This window comes from Phaethon lepturus, unplaced genomic scaffold, assembly GCF_000687285.1.
Source record: "Phaethon lepturus isolate BGI_N335 unplaced genomic scaffold, ASM68728v1 scaffold16509, whole genome shotgun sequence".
Classification (NCBI taxonomy): domain Eukaryota; kingdom Metazoa; phylum Chordata; class Aves; order Phaethontiformes; family Phaethontidae; genus Phaethon; species Phaethon lepturus.
The window spans coordinates 19,390-38,230 of record NW_010561390.1 but is presented as its reverse complement, the minus strand read 5'-3'; the positions used below and the strand labels follow the sequence as shown (position 1 = coordinate 38,230).

Here is an 18,841-nt window from a genome sequence, read left to right as displayed (position 1 = left end):
TCGCTGAAGGCCTGGCTTGGGAAGCGGCAGCGAGCAGAGGAGATCGGCACCAGCCAGCACGAGTTCCTCCTGGAGCCTACTGAGCCTGATGTCCCGAGGGGGGGTCGTTTGACCTGCGACTGGAAGGAGAAACATCGGATGGAGTATATATCCTGCCTTCGTCGTGGATACGACAGCATGGGTTGTGTTCCCATGCGGTTCTTCAGTTGTCAGCCGTGTGCCCCTATGGCCCGCTCGCGGCCCAGTCCTCGCTGGACTTGCAATTCCCATCTGGAGTGTGGAAACAAGCAGCTGGGTTTGTAACCGTGGGTGCTGGGGAGTCTGGAGGGAGTTTAGGTGCTTCGGAGGTGTGGCAAACCGAGGTGAAAGTCCCAAACTGACAGCGTGAAAAAGTGGATGCTGAGGGTGAGAGGTTGCAGGTCTGGAGGCCACAGTGGAGCTCGGAAGGACTTGGTGTTTACGCTTTGGCAAAAAGGGCAAAACATCACTCAGGGGTGTATTTGTGGTTCGTATCTGAAACGAGAGACATCATTACTCTCCACTGAGCAGTGAAAGTCCACCGTGTGCAGTTGTGTTAAGTTTTGTTGCTCTGTTTTTAGAAAAAAGTAAATAAACTTACAAAAAGAGTAACATCAGTGAGGGATTTAGGAAACATAATCTATGGAAGATAATAAAGGAATGGTGCTCTCAATCTAGAAGAAGATGGGGGATTGAGGTCTTTTTCCATTTTCTAGACTTTTTAAGTTAGATCTGTTCATAGATTTAGGCTGCTGATTCTGTTTCATCTGTGTAGGGTCTGTGGTTATAGAACAGTATGTATGATTAAACAGATGCAGTACGTCACAATAAAAACTTGTATAGTTGGGTGAGTATTATCCACCTGATTTCTATTAGATGGATCTGTGATTTTATTGCTGTACAGAGTGTTTTGTCCGAGAATTTGTTTTGTTCTGGTTTTGGTTTTTAATGGTTCCAAAATCACCTTAAACGTTTGGAAGGTTCTTACTTTATATTAATTTCTTAACTCATTATGTTTAATGTTTCTGTTATCTGTGGTGCCACTTGTTTTTCCTTTATGCGTGTGAGCTTTCGTTTTTTTGGGTTGATTCCTTTCCCTTGCAATTTCAGAAACACAGAAAGAGTTGAGGTGCTGTTCATTGGTAATTATGCAGTCTGTTAAACTCCAGCATGGAACTTTAAAGACCATCCGTAACAACCAAAGGTGTTATGATCTCTTTATAAGATCTGGTACTTTGTAGAATTCGTTATGACATCAGTCACTTTTTTTCCTGTGCAGAGATCACAAATCAGACTCAGATTTAGAATCTCTAATTACCTTGTTACCAGTTTTTCCGTGTGTAAAGGAATTTTACACAAGGAAAAACTGGTAATGTGAAGTGTTTATTTTACTGAATAGATTATAAAAATAGATATTTGCTTTAGAAATCATACCTACAAGAACTATCTTGGCTCATTGCTGCTTGGAAATTTTGTGTACAGAAGGACAGGAATGACAGATTCTGCACCTAGGATGCAGTAACACTGGTCACAAGTATAAACTGGGAGAGGAGTGGCTGGTGAGCAGCCCTGCAGAAAGGGACCTGGGAATGCTGGTTGGCAGCAGGCTCAGCAGGAGTCAGCAGCATGCCCTGGCAGCCCAGAGGGCAAACTGCATCCTGGGGTGCATCAAACACAGCATAACCAGTCAAAAGAGGTGGTTATCCTGCTGTACTCAGTGTTGGTGTGGCCTCACCTTGAGTGCTGTGTGCAGTTCTGGGCACCACAATTTAAGAAGGATGTGAAGGTCCTTGAATGCGTGTCCAGAGGAGGGCAAGAAAGCTGGTGAAAGGGCTGGAAGGCATGTCCTGTGAGGAGCGGCTAAGGACTTTGGGCTTGTCTAGTTTGGAGAGAAGGAGGCTGAGGGGCGACCTCATTGCTCTCTACAGCATCCTGAGGAGGGGAAGTGGAGAGGGAGGTGCTGAGCTCTTCTCCCTGGTACCCAGTGATAGGACACGTGGGAATGGTTCAAAGCTGCGCCAGGGGAGGTTTAGACTGGACATTGGGAAGTGTTTCTTTACCAAGAGGGTGGTCAGCCACTGGAACAGGCTTCCTAGAGAGGTGGTCAATGCCCCAAGCCTGTCAGTGTCCAAGAGGCATTTGGTCAATGCCCTTAATGACATGCTTTAACTTTTGGTCAGCCCTGAAGTGGTCAGGCAGTTGGACTAGATGATCATTGTAGGTCCCTTCCCACTGAAATTATTCTATTCTGTTCTGTTCTGTTTTAAGAAACACAGTGTATCCAGCAGGGATGAGTTCCTATGGAGCACACTCCATTGAGATGCCTGGGATGTCTGTTAGGTCCTTAGCCAATGTTTGATGTACACTTCCTTCTACTGAATTCACTGTGTGTGCAAACTGAATTGTTGGCACACAGAGTTTTCTAGATGTTGCATAGTTTGTCCCGTAAGAAGTAATCTGCAATATGTCTTTACCTAATGAGTATTATGTTGGGTTTTTTTCTTCTGATAGAAGTATGGGACGTAGGAGGAAATAAAGTCTTAAAAATCTTGAAGAAATTCAAGAGTCATCACACATGACAGGGCATGTGGGTGGGAGAAAAAAAAAAGGAAGGAATGAATTGGACATATGCGAATGCACAGAAGTGAGGTTGTGAGCGTTGTATGCACAAAAAAGGGTAAGAGAAAAGGATTTAGACACACAGTTTAGCTCTGTTGAGCAAAATTTGTGTCACATTTGTCATGAAAACTTTCAAGGAAAAACTTCCTCTGGAAGCCTGAGAAAAATGGTGCCTTATATTTTGGGAAAATACAGGAAAGGAGTGAATAGATTTCCAAATTATTGGCATAAAGACTTGAAACCCATGTGAGCAGCCAGGATGGTGTGCTGAAATGTTGTTAGCAGTCCTCTAAGCAACTACCTGGAAGCATTCTAAACGTCTGTCACAGTTTCTCAAGGATGTGTGTCTTTAAACAGGGACGGCGCTAATGGTAGCAGGGACGGTGCTGATGGTAGTGAAGGACAGATGGCATACGGCATGAGTGTAGCCATTGCTGACAGAGCTAAGTCTGCTAATAAAAAGGAAGATCTATCTGATAATGAACTGGATGAGTATGATTTGGACAATTATGATGATGAGGAATACACAGGTAAGAATTTAAATGTCAGATATGCAATGTAAGTGAAGAATGTTTTCACTTCTTATTTTACTTAAGAAATTAGTATCCTAAAACTACACAGTGCTATCTTTCAAATGGTGGAAATGCATAGTTTTAATTATTTGCTTGTCCCAGTTTTGGAAGTCGTTTAGGGAGTGAAACAATTCAGTGTGTCCCCCTGACACTAGAACCGAGAGCAGCGTTGGAAGGACTGTCACTCCCCCTGCTGTAATGCTGGAGCAAAGCAGCAGAAGTCCCTGAAAGCACTGAGCAATTCAGCTTACTGAGGTTCTTGTGTTTGGAACTTGGAAGTTCATTTAGCCCACTCCTGATATTTTGCAATACAGGTGTTGGTACAGCAGTTTCTAACTTCACCTGTCATTGATGTATAAAAAAATGTTCTGAAATTCCCATCTAGGTGATATAAAACTTGGAGACTCTTTGGCTACTTTGACAGTACATGGGAGCAATGATCATGATCCTTACATCACTCTAAAAACCACTGTAAGTACTATAAAAATATTAAATATCTCAAACAGCATACACTTAAAAATCAGTTAGAATATTCCCACTGTCGGACTGCCTTAGAGTCTGTAGGTGCTTGCAGTCCCCTTCCAAAGGTTTGCCAGATTTTTTTTATCAGACAAATTTTATTTTTTTTTAAGGTTGCTTTGTGCAGTCCCTTGTATGTGTGCTTTTTATGTTTAAGTCAGATGTTAAGGCAAGCTGGCTCATTAATTAAGCCACATGCTTCTGTATGCAGAGGTGGTTTGTCAGCTCTCTGGTAGGACCCAGAAAATGCTTGAAGGAATAACAAATCTCAGTATGTCAGGGCACTAACAACCCAAATTGGAAGACTTGCCAGATCGCAAAACTCTTACACCATCCACCAGTTTGTGGAATAAACCAAGCTGAGGTGGGCTCAGGCTACATGTCAAATTAGGGGTATGGCATGAAGAAATATATCCCTGTTAAGCATATATACACAGCATACTGTGTAGTTGACTGTTTCTGCCTGTTTTAATTTCCACAAAGTATCAGATGGGGAACATCTTTGCAGGAGCTGACTTTGTAGGAGCTCTGCAGGGGGTGAAGAAGTCTCTGCCTGCAGTCTGACACAAGCTGACTGTGTCAACAGTGCTGTCCTGTTATGCAGGTTGTTTGTCTTTTTCTGGTGAACAGGGATGCTGCATGCAAGACATGAGGTAATCCTTCTACCCTACTTAACATCGGTACTGCCTTAGCTAGAATACAGGGTGGGTCTTCAGGAACGATATGGAGTGATTCCAGAGAATATCTTGCACTTCAGTTCAGGAGGATAGATGGCTACTTGTGACTTAATTTACGTGAAGGGATTACAGAAGTCAGTTACAAGGTGAGATTGTGTGAGAGAAGAGACGATGTAATCTAGAGAAAAACTAGGAGAGACTATGATCATCTGAGGTAGGGTGATAAAGTAGATGAATTTTTGAGACCTCTTCTAAGCCTAATGATTCTGAGATTTTTCTGGGTGCTGTCCTTCCTATACTATCTTGGATTCTTCACAAAGCTAGATTTGAAAAGCAAAATTTTTTTTAAAAGCAAAGGTTGAAAGAAAAGAGTAACTGTAGGCTTCTGCCACAGCGTCTTGTTTGTGTGTCAGGGGACGTCGTCAAACGTGTAGTCTCAGACAAGGAGTTGTTATGGTGACTTCACATACTGTAACAAAGCTCAAGGAGTAAGGCATGCATCTTGTCTTTAAAACGATTCACTTGCTACATGTACTTTGGGGCACTGTATGTTTTATTTGTGTTCCACTGACTAGTCGATGATTTTTCTTGCTCCTGTGTACCAGTAGAAGAGAGAAATGCTTTAAAAGTTATTTTTACATTCAAAAAGGTATTCATTCACACAGGGATTCTGGGAGAATATGAGCTGCATTTATTCTCTGTCAGAAAAGCTAACTTTCTTCCAGACACAGAAAAAGTGAACACCTTTTTCTCAGGCCTTTCTTCCTATGTTGAAGTCCTTTTCTCAAATTCTGAAGAATACTTTCTAGTGCTTCAACATGATTTATATGTTGTCTTCTGGTATTTACTACTATTACTGTTGAAGACTAAGTAGTGTGTAACATTAAGTTGATTAATTCAAAGAATTGCAGTACTTGGTATATTGGTACAAATATTGAAAAGATGCTTGAAGTGGATGAAGAGGAAATTAAAAGCTTGCAACAAGAAGCCAAAAAAGTCTTGAATGTGTGGTATATTTGAAGGATGATACTCTGTTTGTGTAAGACTATTGACTTTTAGATACAGTTCTTAGTTTTCCACTAAAAAAAATTCCCTGAATGCCTTCCATTCCTCAGTAACAATGAAAATTAGATGAGAGGTTACATCTGTTCTGGCACAGCTGAATGCCCAGTATAGCTGTGGGCAGTACTTTTCTGGAAACATTTTCCAGTAAGTAGACAATGCTTTAATGCTCTTGGAATTGCTTCCTGGATGTGAGGAGCAGTTACAATATGTTTATTGTGTAAAATGTTGTTACACTATATAAATGCTGAAGGCATGAGAGCACAAGGGATATAAGCTATATATGTGGTCTCCTAGTGGTGATTTTCTTTTCAGCAATGGGCTGCATCATGGTAGCCTCAAAAGATGGTTTCATACTTGGTAATTAAACATCTCTCGAAATCCGCCTAGGTCCACATAAACAGTCCTTCAGCAGTCTCCCCATGATCGAGTCTGGTTCCTGCCTTTTTCTGTTTACTGTCCTTTAAGATGGTTTTAGGCAGGTGGACAGCAGGGTGTTGGGTTTTATGTGGTGTCAGTTATAGTTAAAAATTATTACCAATTCAGCCTTTTGAACGTGTGTAGTTTTGTGAGATTATGTGCTTTGCTTAACATCTGTTGTCCTCCTTTTTTGCTGTTCAGGATCAATATGAACAGGAGGACTTCTTGATTAAGCCCAGTGACAATCTTGTCCTTTGTGGCAGAGCTGATAAAGACTACTGTAGTTTGGAGGTCCATGGTAAGTAACACAGGATTCGTTCCTCACAGTGAACCTAGGGAATATGTCTTGCCTAGCCTGTTCCCTGTGGCTGTGCAGAAAGGGGAGGGTGTTGGTTTTTGGAAGTTCTTTTTCTCCCGGTCTGCCCTGTGTGTTTTGTAATCTGTTCTATGTCATGGTGCTTTAGCCACTTCCCAAAACTACAGTATTGCATATGGAGTTATTGTCATTTACAGGATAGTGTGCCCTTTTCAGGCTGTATAGCATTTCCTTTCCTTATTTCATTCCTAATGACACAAAGAAAATACGATGGCATTTTTCTTCTCTGAACATACGATCTTTCTTCCAAGCAGTCTTACTTTCCATATCATGCAAGCTGCTTCTAGTGGTTTTTTGGTTTGTTGGGGTTTTTTTTTCAGCTTTCTCTTTGCTTATTTAAATGGGCTTTCCACTGCTAGGAGTAGGATATTCATATATCATCTTAGTTTTAGAAGAGATGATCCTTAATAAGGTCTGAATACCACTTGTTGTAGGGATGGGTTTGGTTTTACTGTGTAAAAGATTTTTCTTTTGCAGCAAGCAGTACTATGAAGCGTGCTGAAGTTACCATCTCTTATGGTGGTTCTTTGGGGGAATGTTTCTGGCTACTTCTGCTATGGTACATGTTTGTGCAAGCTCTTCTAAGAAAACAGCAAGACCAAAGTGTTTGAAAGCATCTCTTCAGATACCAGCATCTGGCATTTTCTGTATCTGGAGATGTTCACAAATTTTATTAACAGTGTTATTTCTCCCAATATAAATTTACAAAAGCACAGGCTTCTGCAGTTTATAACATGGGGTAGCCCTGTCTTAGTTAACTACGAAGACTACTTTGTTAACTGAAGACTGTAGTTAGTATCTGAACATGTCACATGCACTTAAAAATGGCACAGGTTTTTTGTGTGTGTGATGATACCATGTTACTAAAGTAATTAATGGGTTTTATCTGCTATCCAGTTAGTAAATTCTTTTATTATAAGGAGAAAAATAGCTGGCTAGAGGGAATGCTGTGTTTAGTATATGGTTGCTTTACCAAAACTCTTCCTGTATCTCAGTTACAACTTGCTAAAGGTAACTTCATTTGACTTCTGCAGCTTCCTCTGATTTGAAAGCTGTCTGTCTTTCACCTTCATTTCCCCTTTGATTGCATCTGGAATTATTTCCCTTTTTTTAAATGCTGATTCTGTAAAATTAATGTCTAAAGCTTCATTAATGTATCCTGATGTAGAAAGTGGTGGTAGTGGTGCATATGGAGCATCTATTTTGAAGTGATCTTGCAAACAAAGTAGCATAGTATGCTAGGAATAAAGTGTCTAAGCTTTGCTGAACTTGTCATGTCTTTATCTAAAGTACACAGGAGAATGTTTGGTTTGTGTCACTCTGTGAGGCATAACATTAGTACTTGGAGGTTCTGGCCTCTACACTGAAATTCTGAACACACTGCAAATGTACTGTGTAGATCTCCTTGACAATTAAGTGTTTGTCACATCTGCCTTTTGCAGAAATTAACTGTTTATATTTGCTTGCTTTTCCTCTTCACTGATGTCTTGTATATCTTTAATTCTTTTTCAGTTTATAATCATGAAGAGAACTCATTTTATGTACACCATGATATTATCTTGCCTGCTTACCCTCTGAGTCTGGAGTGGTTGAATTTTGATCCTAGTCCTGATGAATCACTAGGTAAATTAGAAAGGATACGGTAAATGTCCAGTTAAATAATTTTTACTTGAAAAGTATATGAATGTAATATTGTCACTAAGTAATTTCCTCCAGTGGCATGAACAGAAATAAAACCAAACTATTAAGATGGAAAAACTGAGTATCAGTTTGTTTCGTTTGGTGATACAGTCATCTTAGTGATGCTGCCATAATAAGTGATTTGACTAAAACAGTGATTTTATTACACATAATTAAGTTATTGTCAGTTAGCAGACCAGCGCAAGCTCTTCTCTAATCTGCTTTATTTTCTATCTGCAAGTAAAAGGTTGCTTTAGTTGAAACTCATTATGGCCAATGCAGTTGATAACTGTAAAACACAAGAACATTTATATATTTTTATGCATTTAGTAACCTTTTTTCCTGTATTTGACCTTTTTTTTTTTTTACATAGCACAGGGAATGTGTTTTTGGTTTGGTTTTTTTTTCCTTAAAAAACCCAAACAAAACATGTGGAACTTTATACAGCTTCTTTGAGCAGTTACTTGTACTGAAGGGGAGGTGTATTCGAGAGCAAGTAAACTTTTTTCTGGCAACATCTGCTGTCAGTTGATATTTTTAAATTGCTCCTTGTCAGTTATAATCATCAAAGATGTTCAAATAAAATATTCTGGCACATAAGTTTAAGTTTTACTTAATCAAAGAAATAAGCAACAGCTGGATTGCCAAATATGCTGTTTCATAACTCTAAATAAATGTGGTTGCGTGTGGGTTTCTGCTTGTAGGAAATTATGTTGCAGTGGGTAGCATGACCCCGGTTATTGACATTTGGGACCTTGACATAGTAGAATCCTTAGAACCAGTCTTTTCTCTTGGAGGCAAGAAAGAGAAAAAGAAGAAAAAGAAAGGAAAGAAAGTAAGTATTGCAAAATTATTAACTGGTTGGATGGAGGAAACTTAGAGCAAAGATAATGTCGTTATTACTTTTTTTCCTACAGTGAAAAAATCATACATAATCTAGTTTAATTCCATCTGTTATGTTGAACGATGGTGTTTAGACACATTACAGAAGATAATGACATGGTCGTATGCGATAAGTTAAAATTGGTGTTTTCCTGTGACTCGGAGAGTTGAAATGGCATTGAGCAATAAAAGACAAGGTTCACACTAATAAAATACATTTACTCAAGATTCACAGCTGTTAGCTTTATGTATCTAAAAGGCACATTTTAAGCTAGTCATCGAGACTGTCTAATGTGAATGCATAGAGACAAACGCAGAAGGTGGCTGAGGGGATTTCTTTTAGGCGACTGCAGAGAAAACCTTAACTACCTTAAACTTGACATTTAGACTGAATGCTAAGTTATGTGAGATGAATTTGGCCCTCATTGCATGCCCGAATGTGTCATTATGATTTGTCCAAATTCTTTGGTATGTAAAGCAAATATGGAAGATAAGCAAAATCTAGAAGAATTAAGTTATGTTATAGTAGATGCTTCAGGAAGTGCTTAAAGACTCCCTAGAGTAACTAGGGAAGGTGAAGACTGGGTATACAGCTGATCTTGGTTTCCTAAACAAAGGAGCACTGCAGCTTTAGTCAGCTAAAGAACAACTCTGTGTAATTGAGAAGGGGGTTTACTTCTTGAGCTCTCGGACCTTCTGGTTTAAAAAACAATAGAAAAAATACTCTTGGAAGGGGAATTTGTTCTGTGAAACTTGCTTCTGAAAATCACTGAGTTATCAGAATTGCTGTTGAAGATACCATTCATAAATGTTACCTCAAGCTGAAATACAGATTGTTCTCTGTATGGATAATTAAAGCCTGGTATTGAGAACAGGAGTGGGGTGGCTTATGGGTGTTTTCCAATTGCTGTTCCAGTAAACTTCTTTGAAGCTTTGCCATTTTAAATTAGAATTTGTAGGAGCTGGCAGTTACAAGGACCTATAGGTCAGCTGATTAGGAGGAGAGAGAGGGAACTGCCAGGAGTGTTTAGAAGGAAGTTGAAGAAGCTGCACATTAGCTGGAGACAATGAAATTTTTTCTCCTAGCCTGAGGGGAGTAACCAGTTTTGTTAAGCCTACCAGCTGTGAATGGAGCAATCGGAGATCTCGGGTAGGAGGTGAGATGCAGGTACTGCAGAGACAGTTCTATCAAAAGCCTCGTTGCAGTAAGTAAGAATAATTTAAAATATGAAGTTGTTTGTGAAGGCACTAAGGAATTCATAATAATGTGTTGTAATGCTTGATTTTCAAAAATCAAAAGTCTGTTTATGTTGTATCTGCAAACACAGAGTTTATCTTCAGAAGAGACAGTGGAAGGACATACTGATGCTGTGCTTGATCTTTCATGGAATAAACAAAGCAGGTAAGAGAATACTTGAATAAAAATGGACAGTTACAAATTACTATACTTAATTAGCCATACATTTTTCAGACAAATCCAAAATCTTATGTAGTATAACATTGAGCCTGAAAGGAATGCTGAAATGAATCCGTTCTCAAAAAATAGCTGCCCACCCCGCCTTTTTTAACTGGAAGTCTTGATTTATTTTTGTTTAAATCTATATATTGCTGCAGATCACTTTTTATTTGCATGTTGTCCAGATGAGGGTGTTGTCCCAAAAGTGGGTGCGTATACCCAGTGTGCAACACACCAATATACACACAGCGTAGAGGTATTTTACTTATAGCATATTTGTGCAGATACGGGCGCTAGGTGGTATTCCGCAAAGCTAGCACACCACACAGAGTAATTGCCACATATTTATCCTGTTACATGTTTAGTGAAAACAGTAGAGAACCCACCCAAGTTTGTATTTGTTGGCTAGTAATTACCACATTGCTTATTATTGGTTACACATACTCAAATTGGCATGCAATAGGTAATAGATCTGTTTTTAAGAGCAATGGTAGCAATTGTACTGTGTATTTGACAGGTCTTTGGGAATATTTTGATTTTTTTCTGATTAAACTTCTAAACTGTGTGTTTATTACTGTAACACAATTGGTCAAATTTAAGTTGAAGTGTGGGGTCTGTAAACTAAAATGTTAGCGGTTCTTTTCAGCATTCTTTGAAGGGTATAAAGTGTTGGGTCTTCAGTGGTTACATAAACACTCACATATTAGAGAGCAAAATATTTTAAAACCAGGCTTGTCTGGCTCTTGGCTGTATGGGTGCGCAAATAAAACTAAGTTGCATAGGTAATGTTTAAAATCCTATCTTAATGTCAAAGGAAAGAAAGCGCTTAAAATATCATTTACTAGAAGATTTCCTGGACAAAACAAAGCAAGAAAAGCTTTTAAGGGGTGTTTGTGTGGAAATACAAGCAAAATTGTCAATTATTACAAGTGTTGTACAAATATAATGTAATATAGCCTGTTTGTAGTCTTTACTTGTAACTTAGAATTACCTTCATCGAGTTATGCTCAGGCTTGAGATATATAAGCTATAGACCAGAGTGTCCTTGGTCTCAGAATCAGGCTCTGTATGTATTTTGGATTTTTGACCATTATTTGTTTATATCTGTATGAAGCTTTTTAAAACTTTTTTTTTTTTTTGATCTGTTATCCAGGAATGTTTTAGCAAGTGCATCTGCTGACAATACTGTGATTTTGTGGGATATGACTGTGGCTAAGCCAGCAGCCAGCCTGATGCTACATACAGACAAGGTATGTAAGAATTGCTATGTTTCTTCCACCCTAAAATACAGAGAACTGCAGTTTTTCATTAGCTAGCTGCTTGGTAGTGAACCCTTAGAACAACAATTCTGTACTTTTCTAACAACTGTGCAGAATTATTTAAATTTCTGAATTAGTTGCTTTTGCGAACAACGCTCTATTTGCTTTTTAAAATGTTATTTAACTTTTGTCTTTTATCAAGTTTATAAAGATTTACAGGAGTTTTTAAAATGCCTTTTGTGTGAAAGCCTTGATGGTTGGGAATCTCATAGTACCGGTGTAAACTACAAAAAATAGGTCTCTGAGTATAGGTCCAACTGTAACGCTCAAGGAAACAATGAGTGTGAGTTACAGTTTGTTCTAGGTAAGAAGGGTTTAAAATAAATGATAGTAAAATACCATAGTGATGCATACTTCAGAAATGAATTAATCTCATAGTAATTAAAATGTAGAAGTTAGTTATTAATAGCCATGACCTTATTTTGCTGTTAACAGTCACTGCCCTTGGCAAACTCCTGATTTTCATTTTTTGCTAACATCTGCATTTTTCCCCAAACTTGAAGTAGCTATTCTTTTACCTCCTCCAGCTGATTTTTTTTAATATCTAGGGCAGAAAGGGGGCATGTGGTTCTGTTCAGTTATATTATATTGGACAATATCTTGTTTCCACCGGGTGGGGGTGTTTGAAATAAAAACAATGTGCATTGCTTGAACTGTTTTATGAGAAATCTGAGTATCAACAAGCTTAATAGGTGGTTTTTTTGGAGGGAAATGTGCTGATTTTGGGGAGGAGGGGTTGTGCTCTGTTTGTTCAAAGAAAGTTCCTGTATGTGTGTGTTATATCTCAATGCCTATTTTTTAAAATGAAATCTTATGTTATCTAGGTCCAGACATTGCAATTTCATCCGTTTGAAACTCAGACACTTATTTCTGGATCTTATGATAAGTATGTCAGGGTAATATTTTCAAATGTTACACGTAGGGAACGTATTAGGATTGAATTAAGCCTGTTAAGTTTGCTCATGTTTTCTTTTTCATTTGCTTAGAACTGTGCCAAATTTGAGTAATGCTATTATTATTTTCCAGCAAGGTAGCCAGGTTTATATGTGGCCAAAATGTAGTTTTTCTTACCTCTTTTTCACGACTAGCCAAATCCTTTAACCATCTGGACTGACATTTTCTGTGCCAGGTGGCTGCTCCAAACTGAATTTACTTCTTAATTTGGCTTTATGGCATTTTCTGTATTGGGAATGTGTCCCTGCTCATTGCTGTGGAAACGTGTCCAGGTTTTGCCAGACTGTTAAGATCAGGGTGGGGGCATGAGGGACTTTAAAATCCCAGTCTGCTCCCTACAGCCTCCCTTGATAGGCATGCCATAGCCAAAGTTCAACAGGCTATCACCTGTGATTGCAGCCTGGAGATGCTGTGAAATGGTTTGTGTTTTCACACTTGGACTAGCTCTGTAACTGCTAGTTTTTTAAGCCCTGCCAGCCAAAATACTTCCCTCTGTTCTCCCATCTCTTAAGGGTAACTTTTTTTAATTTTGTTCTATAATTGTGATTTTTTTAATATCAATTTTATTCTGCTTTTAAGACTTTGTCCTTGTGTCAAAATATTTAAAGACTTACCAATCTTTAGCCAAACCTTTTATGTTCTCTGGCTTGTGTTATGTTCTTGCTACATCTGCTTAAGTAGAAGTATTGGAGAGAAACCTTATTATTGTTTTTAGGAACCTGCTTTTGTCTACTTTACTCTCTCTCAACTTCCTTCAGTAAAAAGAAGAAAAAAGTCCAAACACTGAGACCAGCTTCTTGATCCCTTTTTAGCTAGTGCTTTGATCCCATGGACACCTATAAACCAGTGTACTAAACTGGTAGGCTGTGTTTGTGGATTTTCCCTGTAAAGCCTCACAGGACCACAGGCATTTCAGTGACTATTGGCAGATGCCTTCATAACATGAAAGTCAGACCATTAAAAATTGTGTATGTACTAAAACCGTTGTCAAATGCCTGGTAAAAGAGCTGAGAAATCTAGATCATATTTTTTCGGCTTTAATTATAGAATAGAGTGCGAGTGGGTTACACTGCGGATGTGGACTGCGGTGAGATGTTGCAAGAGTGACATCATCGCTCCTCTGTTGTATTTGCATCCAGGAGCTTTCTGAATTGGTACAGATTCTGCTGCTGCTGGGCTGAGCACACGTCTGTAAAGAATCCCAAAGGATCCGCTAACTCCCATTAGCTCTTTCTCCTTTTTGGAGTAGCATTTCCCTAACGACTCTTAAAGATTAATGTTTTATTTCTTTTTATTAAAGCATATTTGAAAATGTTTGTATGTGTATCACAAACTGATTTCCTAATGAATGCATTGTTTTTGAACAGTCATTTCTTGACTTTATTGAAGTCTATTCATAATTAAGTGAAATATTTGCATAATTATGGTATGTATCTTATGTATTGAGCAAATTCAAGCTCTGTTTTTTTAGTTTCAATAGAATGGCTGTTTGTAACCAAGATGAAACTTCGAAGCATATGGAAAAAACTTGTGTTTATATGAGAAATACTCACCTGTTATTGAGATGGAAGACTAAATACTGAAATTGTTTCTATTTTATTTTTTGAATTGTAGTTTACATGGGCCTTCTATAGATGCCAGTGATAAAAGAAACTTCATAAAGTGTTCTGCCCTGATTTCTTTTTTTTTTTTTTTAATTTCCTATTCCTTTTTCCCATAGATCAGCTGTGCTGTATGATTGCAGAAACCCACAAGATAACCATCGAATATGGCGGTTTAGCGGTCAGGTTGAAAGAGTAACTTGGAATCATTTTTCACCTTGTAATTTCTTAGTAAGTATATGCTCTTCTATTCTTGGTCTGTTTACTGTTGCCATTTCATTTAACCTTTATTTTTGGGCTCACAATGTTTCTGAATCATATAATGGGCCTGATGGACAGTTGAACTATTGGCATTGCTTACTTTAAAAATGCAGCGTGTGGGAGCATGATTGTAGGTAGTTTTTTCAACAAGTATATCAAGACCAGCTACTTATTTGGTATCTTCATTATGACAGTAGAAAAGCAATTGATGTTGATGCTTTTTCACCCCAGAGGTGGCATCTTTGCCGTGTTGTTATAGTGTTCAGTGGCTGTGATATATTTACCTTTGTGTAGCTGCTGTTGTGTTTCATGTGATGAGGCAATTACAGCTGAGAATCATAGAATCATTAAGGTTGGAAAAGACCTTTAAGATCATCAAGTCCGAAGTAGCTAATTAGAACAAAGATCCTGAATATTAATTCAGTATTTCAAATCAGCGCTAGAGGGCACTCTCCTCCTAGCTGGTATGGAGTAGAAATACCTTGGTTTGTCGAGATTTCTGTAATAAAACTTTTAAATAGACTTTAAGAACAAGTATTTTTTATTATCTCAGTGGCTGTCTAGTTCTCTGTTGCTTTGTGTATACAACCAACAAAAGCAGTTGCTCCATTCTGTTGGGTTTATGATGTAGAACTTTCTCAGTATAATCGCACTGAGCTTTGCACAGGGCTATTTTGCAGCCACTGAATGGCTCCTAAAAATTTGAACTGATCGTTAATAGATTAAAGAGTCTGTATTTCATTGCCTAACAAGGAAGTCAAGCCTAGTAGTGCAACCATCTTCAAAATACAATTTAAGAAATGTATGTAGGATTAGGACTTCCATGTAAGTCCCAGCAGCATAGTTTAGGTACACAGAAAGAATAGCTCAGGCACCAGCTGGATGGAGTCTGACTTTGGGGATGCACGACTGTGCACACTGTGTAACATGCCCTACCAAGAAGTAGTGTAAGTCTGTCTCAAATCACAGGGATTTAATAGAAGGTGGGTATTATTTCACAGGAGTTTTTCTTCAAATGACTGACTACAGCTGTTTGTTTTTAAAATGTTGTGGTTTCCTTAGGCAAGCACAGAGGATGGCTTTGTGTACTGTCTGGATGCTCGTTCTGATAAGCCACTGTTTACTCTGAAAGCTCACGATGAAGAGGTGTCAGGTAAATGGTGTGTGTTGTGTTTGTCCCCAGTGATGAGGCACATCTGGAAGAGGTCTTTAACCAATATGACTGAGGTGGTAGTGATTCCTTGCTTAACAAGTAAGAGTTATGCATACTAATCATGGGTAGCTGGCGCATGAAACAAATCTCTGCTGAGAAGCCATTGTAAGCAAAGTCTTTTAACAACAGTGAACTTTTCTCAGTGAATAAGTATGTCAAAACAGATCTGTTCACTTGGGACACACTCCCTTTGTTTTTTGGCTGAGGAAGAACAAAAACCATGCAGTCTGGTCCAGGATTATTAATTATAATGTTTACCTCCTATAGCCATAGTTATTTTATACTGACATTCACTCTGGAGATGATTTAGCTATGGCACATGGGAAGGTTCTCACACTGCCTCCTTTAGGCTACTTTAATTATTTGATCAGTGTAGGAGCTTCTGAATAGCAATTTGAATGACCTGATTCGGTGTCTAAAACGGGATCACATGAATGTGTCCCACCATCTTGGATAGCAAAAGAGATGGTCTTTGGCAAATGAGTGAAGAAAACTACCTGGGAAAGCCAGATCATGTGAAGTAAGAAGGGGAACAATAGCATCTCTGCATTGTTACTGTTGTTGGATTGAGACAAAATAGGCCTACCTGAAGTCGGTTTGCTCTCACTATAGGGAGCAGTGGCAGCATGAAACAGTTTAGTGTGAGGAGAATATTAGGTTTGTTCTGATGACTTCACTTCAGAATGTATCCTCATCTCTGTGAAATAGTGGTTACTTGGTGCTCTCACACTGCTGCACTCTTCATCTTCCAGGGTTACAGCTAAGCAGTCAGATCAAAGGGTGCCTTGTGACATCATCTGCTGACAAATACGTGAAAATTTGGGATATCCTGGGAGACAGACCAAGTTTAATCCATTCCAGGAATATGAAAATGGTAGAGTAATATTTATTTCTTGATTCCAAGAGGGTTTATATATAAACTATGTCTGCTTAATCTTCTTTGTCTAACTTGTTACATTATGTAAAACAAGATTCATCTTTTAGGGGCAAAAAAAAATCACATCTCTGTATTCTGGGTAAATCATGCTCATTACAGTGCAATATTCAATTTGAGATGTAATTGTCAGATTGCTTCAAAGCCTCAGACCTGAATACCAGGTACAGTGTTCTGAGTAGAACTATAGATACTCCAATGTGTATCTGCCAGGTTCAAGACAAAGGTGTGATTTACTGTTTGTAATTAGCAGCTCTTGACTTTGATTTTGTGTCTTTGCAAAATAAGTTTCAGGAAACATAGAGTTTACATTTGTTAAAACTTGCTTGGTGAAAGTATTTTCAGATGACAAATTCATTTTAGGATGATTTTTAAAAAAAAAAAAAAAGCTCCTCTGTCTGTCTCCCTCCAGGGTGTTCTCTTCTGTGCAGCTTGCTGCCCTGACTTCCCATTTGTTTTTGCCTTTGGAGGAGAGCGAGAAGGGCTGCGTGTTTGGGATATAAGCAAGATTTCTGCAGGTAAAATTCTCATTGCTTTGAATCTTGTGTTTCTCCCTTTGGGGGAAAAGGGTGTATTTGGGGGAAAAGGGTGTATTTGTATATTCAGTAATGTGCTGTGATGTGGTTCTGAGAGAAACTGTAGGTTAATATTTTTAAATACCCCAAGACTGCGTATGTGTTCATGTTTTCAGCTTCAAAAAATGTGGGTTTTTCCTAACTTGGAGAACCTGTGTTTGCCACATGACTTATTTTCCTGTAGCTGAAGTATAATGCCTATATTTTGCTTTTTTCTTAATGTTCCTGGTGTAATCAAGTATCACATTCTTAATTACATGTAGAAATAAAAGTGAGGACTGGTTTTGATCGGTTGTCATAGCTACATGTAACTAAATGGCATGGATTTTTGGAGCAGGCTTTTAAGAGCTTGGTAGAAACCAGAGAGACTAAAACCAGAAATAAATTATTTAAACTTAATGTTTTGCTCTACAAAACTCATCCATTTCACAGTACTTAGGTACAGGAATTATGCACAGGCAAACCTCTTGAGATGCTCTGGGGGAGAAATAACAGGACTTGTAATGTAAGTATCATATGTGGGAGATTGTTCTGACGTGTAAACTTCAACTCCCTACATGGGGAATGGGGAAAGCTTTAAAACTGCACCAGGTTAGGAATTCCGTTCCGAGACGCTCACCATGCTGTGCCTGCTGTGCTGCTCTTGTCCCTGGAACAGTAATGTGTAAGCAATCCCCTATCTGTGTTGCAGTGAATGAAGTTTTTGGAAACAGAGAGAGACTTGTCCTGGCTAGTGCGAGCTCTGCGGCTTGCAGCTCCATGGCTGGCAGTAGCAGCAACGATTCGGAGACAGCAATGGAATCATGATGGACCAAACATCACAAAGTCAAAGTAGTTAATGGGACTACGACTAATGTGCATTCTACAAATCCTCATTTGGTGAGAGTTCATAGAAATGACTCTAGTGTCTTGCAGTGGGCTGCTTCATCTCAAAGAAACATGGTGATGTGGTTAAGCTCTAAGTCAGCAGTTTTAAGTTCCTGCCTCTGTTACTGGCTTTGAAAGATTCCATCACTTGCTTTTGCCTGAGATGATGATCCCTGAAAGAGAGGCTACTATGTGTAAAGTTGATAGATAATTGAAATAGTCACCAGAAAAGCATCCTGCTGCCACCAGAAGTTTGTTGAGTACTACAAAGCAGGTGAATATCTCCTAAAGGCTTAAGGACAAGTACTTCGGCCAGCAGTTGTGTAAGAAATAAAAGCTGAATGAAATGGCAAGTGTAAATAGGTCATTTATCCTTAATTTAAGGCTAAATTTACAGATTTCTAGTACAGATTTTAAAAGTTCTTCTATGTAACTTTTTTAAGTCTTATGAGTATTTCTTGGGCAGTAGGTTGGAGTCCCCAAGTAGAATCCTGAAGTGTATTTCTAACACCTCAGATCACCAATATCAAACCAGAAATATCTCAGCTCTATCCCATCAAGATCAAGGGTTTCTCTTCCCTGGTTCCACAGCACCTGAAGCTTATTGATGTTGCATGTCTGTTGGGTTTTTCTTTAAGCTCCAAACATAATAAGAGAATTTGAAGTGAGGGAAGGAGCTACTACTCAGAAGAGGACAAGAGGCTGTCAGGACACAAAGCAGGGGTAGGGATCTCAGCTGGTCAGTTGCCAGTGAAAGCTGTCCATGTTCTTAACTCCTCCCAGGCATTTCTGCCTGAAACCTGAAGGCATGGAGGAACATTTTGAGTATCAGCCTA

At 38.8% G+C, this 18,841-nt stretch overlaps 1 protein-coding gene across 1 annotated transcript; it reads left to right on the top strand.

Annotated features, from left to right (window-relative positions):
* Positions 1 to 3,019: 3,019 nt before the first annotated feature.
* PWP1 (PWP1 homolog (S. cerevisiae)) lies at positions 3,020 to 18,168 on the top strand. The gene is made up of 13 exons (XM_010293999.1): positions 3,020 to 3,167; positions 3,595 to 3,680; positions 6,089 to 6,185; positions 7,776 to 7,886; positions 8,648 to 8,778; positions 10,154 to 10,227; positions 11,435 to 11,531; positions 12,425 to 12,486; positions 14,275 to 14,386; positions 15,479 to 15,569; positions 16,382 to 16,503; positions 16,976 to 17,081; positions 17,830 to 18,168. Exons 1-13 carry the CDS (start codon positions 3,044 to 3,046, stop codon positions 17,943 to 17,945), a joined length of 1,329 nt encoding a protein of 442 aa, XP_010292301.1. The 5' UTR covers positions 3,020 to 3,043; the 3' UTR covers positions 17,946 to 18,168.
* The last annotated feature ends 673 nt before the right edge of the window (positions 18,169 to 18,841 follow it).

Excerpts from the sequence above, each read along its gene's own strand:
- PWP1 (XM_010293999.1), top strand. The coding sequence starts at position 3,044 with ATGGCATACGGCATGAGTGTAGCCATTGCTGACAGAGCTAAGTCTGCT. Across the intron at positions 6,186-7,775 it reads CTGTAGTTTGGAGGTCCATG|TTTATAATCATGAAGAGAAC; the intron begins GTAAGTAACACA and ends ATTCTTTTTCAG. Across the intron at positions 15,570-16,381 it reads TCACGATGAAGAGGTGTCAG|GGTTACAGCTAAGCAGTCAG; the intron begins GTAAATGGTGTG and ends TTCATCTTCCAG.